General features: G+C 55.0%; 1 protein-coding gene across 1 annotated transcript; it reads left to right on the forward strand.

Moving 5' to 3' along the window:
• Positions 1-1,933: 1,933 nt before the first annotated feature.
• On the forward strand, positions 1,934-2,338 carry MICPUCDRAFT_13785 (uncharacterized protein; the record flags this gene model as incomplete). Its single annotated transcript, XM_003055897.1, has 1 exon — positions 1,934-2,338. A coding segment is annotated over one exon (405 nt), but the record flags the coding sequence as incomplete, so codon positions are not given.
• Positions 2,339-4,365: the final 2,027 nt, after the last annotated feature.

Raw genomic sequence — 4,365 nt, forward strand, 5'->3', positions numbered from 1 at the left:
TCCCTGGTCGACGAATCCAGACACTGGGGTGATTCAAGATTTCTTCACGAATGCTCTGGGGTCACTGATGTGTGATGCCAATGGTTTTTCAGAACTCTTGTACAAAATCATCACGCGCATCCGTGTCCGTTCAATTGTATCAGAAGGTGCAACAATGGTGACAGGAGGCCTCGGAGGCCTCGGTCAGCTGGTAGCTGCCGCAGATGCAAGTTCTGGTACCACACACATCACTTTGCTTGGACGATCTGGTAAGACGCATATCATGGATCACATGCTGGTCGTGAGTGCTACGTGTGTAGTTATGACGCGCGGGGATGTTTCCACTGCCGAAGAAGTGGTATCATCCGCTTGTGCTTCAATAGCGCCGGTGCGGTGCATGCTTCATGCCAGCGGCCTCCTTCGTGACGCCATGATCCATAACCAAAGTGTGGGTGCCGTAGCTGCGGTAATGGCTCCAAAGTGCGCTGGAATTGTGCAGTTCGATTCTGAGACCTTAGCCCGCGACATGCGGATGACCGTGGTGTTTTCCTCGGTCGCCTCACTTCTCGGCTCTGGTGGCCAGGCCAACTATTGTGCTGCAAATGGATGGCTCGATGCTCATGCGCGCGTTGCAACTATGCAAGGCCGCAACGAAACCAGTATACAATGGGGAGCATGGAGCGGTGGTCGAGGCATGGCCGCGATTGACAATAATACCGTTCACCGCATGGAGCGTCTTGGAGTCGGCGTCATCACGCCCGAGCAGGGTCTAAGCACGTTGCGTGCCATCAAAAACTCCGGCGGGCATCCTGTAGTGTCTGCAAATCCGTTCACATGGGATCGGTTTTTGCGCACCATGGATCCCATTCCACCGTTCTTCGGCGCGTTTGCACACCTTGCACCGCGTGAGCTAGTGGCAGATTATGTTGCTGCTGACATCAAAATTAGGCGCCTTGACGTTGACAACACCATGGAGGCTTCTGTGGTCGAGGCAAAAGTTACCGACTGCGTGCGAGATATTTTGGGCACCAGTGTTGCTGTCAATGAGCCCCTCACTGACGCAGGCCTCGATTCGCTTGGGGCCGTTGAGCTACGAGATGCCATAAATGCATCTCTTGGCGTTCAACTTCCGAGCACCGTGGTGTTTGATTATCCATCTGTCGGTGCCATGTCTGGCTACATCACGTCGAAAATGCATCCGGGCGTTGATGATGCAGAGGACTGTGTCATTGATAAACATAAAATCGCCAGCGGTGTACAACGAGCGATCATCGGTGTTCTCGGCACGTCCAGCCGGACGGCATACGATACGCTCTGCACTCGTAACGCAGTGGACACCATCGCGTGCGTACCACTCGCACGATGGTGCCTCGACGTACCTGGTGATACAACGAATTTGGGGGCACGTTTTGGCAGCTTTGTCAGCAGTGTGGACCAGTTCGACTTCGATCTTTTCAACGTGTCCTTCACCGAGGGTGTGTTGCTGGATCCTCAACAACGCATGCTCTTAGAAGCAACGTGGGAGGCCACGACTGACGCATGCCGCGCCAAGGCGCCTGTACAGTCGGGTGTTACTGTTGGTATCTCTGGCAGTGAATATGGCAGAATGGCCGACAACGTCAGTGCGTATACCGCGACTGGTGGCGCTCTCAGCGTCGCTTGCGGGCGCATTTCGTACACGTTCGGCATGCAAGGCATATGCATGTCCGTTGACACGGCGTGCTCGTCGTCGCTAGTGGGCTCACATATCGCAATCACAAGTATTGTCGTAGGCGAGTCTGATTCCGTTGCCGCGGGTGGTGTGAACGTAACGCTCAATCCGATGACGAGTGAGATGTTCAGCAAAGCCGGCATGTTGTCAAGAGACGGCCGCTGCAAGACCCTCGACTCGAGCGCGGATGGCTACGTGCGTGGCGAGGCGTGCGTGGTATTCGAGATTTGCTCTCTGACGATCATGAAGACGTCATTGGAACTTCATTCAAGCACCGTGGTCGCGTCGGCAGTGAACCAAGATGGCCGCTCAAGCTCCCTCACCGCCCCTAACGGACCCTCGCAACAGCGTGTTATTCGCAGCTGTCTAGGGTCTGCTAAAACGGATCCAGGTGCGGTCGACGGTCTCGAGATGCACGGAACCGGCACGCCACTTGGCGATCCAATCGAAGTGGGCGCTGCCCACGCAGTGCTCGTGGAACACACACACGATTCGCGGCTCACGGCGCTTGTTCTTTCGGCCATGAAGTCTTGCATGGGCCACACCGAGCCCGCTGCAGGTGCAGTCGGCCTTGCAAACGCCGTGATCGGTGTTGGGTGCAGCCTCGTACGACCCATCGTCCATCTGACTGGCATCAACCCACATCTTTACAACATAGCGCACAACTCTGGATGCGGTTTGACAAAGGCCATGGCACTTCCAAGACAACAAGTTGCGACCATCGTTGCCGCGCATGACTGGCCCCTGCACCGTGGGGTCAGCTCGTTTGCGTTCCAAGGTACGAATGCGCATGTGCTGATTGCGGCACCTGTCTCATCGAGTGCGGGAGTCGCGCATCGTGGCCGATCCTCGACATGGCATCGCATGCGACTTTGGATTATGTTGGTGCGACATCCGATGCTTCAAAGTGCTACTGTCGACCTATTTTCATCTTCTGTACACTACGAAGCATGCATCGCATGCAACCGACAGGTCTACTTGTGGGATCACAGGGTCTTAGATAAAGGACTATTTCCAGCTTCTGCATTCCTCGAGGTTGGCTTATCCGCGGTATGGCTCCTTGCGGACGCGGCGACTGCATTGTGCGACGCCGTGATAACAGCTCCGATGGTCCTTCAGAATGGCATCGCGCCGTCTACCGTGGTGTGCTCTATCAACATGCTAGCATGCGACGTTCGACTTCGCTCCGCCTCAAATGAGCGACCCCACTTCACATCCACTTGGAGTTCGATGCACGAGCAACGCACTCAATTTGTCCACACCGTGACACGTGCGTTAGCTCTTTGTCACAGAAGGACACGTGGGGCACCCGCATTTTCATCGCTTGGTGTTATTTCACACGGTTCCAGCATTCCGGGGGACGACTGTTGCAGCAGCGAGAGCTCGGGTATTGTTGTCCTTCCTGCCGTTCTCGATGCAAACTTCCAGCTCGCTTGCGCCTCTGAAAGTGATTCCGACTCTTCGAAATTGCGCATTCCTGCGGGTGTCGGTGCCTTTTGGGTGGCGAATACATCTTCAGCGCGTGCTGTTTGGGCCAAGGTCACGTCCCGACCCGCCGACCTTTCCGATCACTATATGTATGCAGAAAGTAGTTGCACTACCAGTCTCATTGGTCTCGAGGTCAAGCCAGCGCGGGCATCGAGAGTTGAGCGCGTAAAATCTACCATTGCAACTTCAAGACTCACGCATGGTATGATGTACGAGGTTGCATGGCTCACGCGAGCTTCGAGTGATGGTCCGGAGAAGGACGCGTATTCATATAATGCCATCTCGCTTTCAGCATCACGGCATCAGCCTTGTCGAAATGCACTGAATAGTATTCAAGCTGCGCAACTTGCAGCCGTATCAAAGATATCGAAAATGGCAGTACAAACAGCAGGGTCTGTAAGTAGGGCGACCACGCGTACCAGTGGGGCGGAAGTGTGGGCCGTCATGCGTTGTGCGGCGCCAGAACTGCAGGCGAGTACTGCGATCCTAGGGTGTGACCGCGATCCTGCGGGTGTGAGCATTACGTTGCCTGTGCAAGCGCGCACACACGGCGCTCAAGGTATTACGATGCGCGGTGGATCCATCTCAACTCCTGTGTTGATTCCCTGGTCGACGAATCCAGACACTGGGGTGATTCAAGATTTCTTCACGAATGCTCTGGGGTCACTGATGTGTGATGCCAATGGTTTTTCAGAACTCTTGTACAAAATCATCACGCGCATCCGTGTCCGTTCAATTGTATCAGAAGGTGCAACAATGGTGACAGGAGGCCTCGGAGGCCTCGGTCAGCTGGTAGCTGCCGCAGATGCAAGTTCTGGTACCACACACATCACTTTGCTTGGACGATCTGGTAAGACGCATATCATGGATCACATGCTGGTCGTGAGTGCTACGTGTGTAGTTATGACGCGCGGGGATGTTTCCACTGCCGAAGAAGTGGTATCATCCGCTTGTGCTTCAATAGCGCCGGTGCGGTGCATGCTTCATGCCAGCGGCCTCCTTCGTGACGCCATGATCCATAACCAAAGTGTGGGTGCCGTAGCTGCGGTAATGGCTCCAAAGTGCGCTGGAATTGTGCAGTTCGATTCTGAGACCTTAGCCCGCGACATGCGGATGACCGTGGTGTTTTCCTCGGTCGCCTCACTTCTCGGCTCTGGTGGCCAGGCCAACTATTGTGCTGCAAATGA

This window comes from Micromonas pusilla, assembly GCF_000151265.4.
Source record: "Micromonas pusilla CCMP1545 genomic scaffold MICPUCscaffold_2, whole genome shotgun sequence".
NCBI classification, from domain to species: Eukaryota; Viridiplantae; Chlorophyta; class Mamiellophyceae; order Mamiellales; family Mamiellaceae; genus Micromonas; species Micromonas pusilla.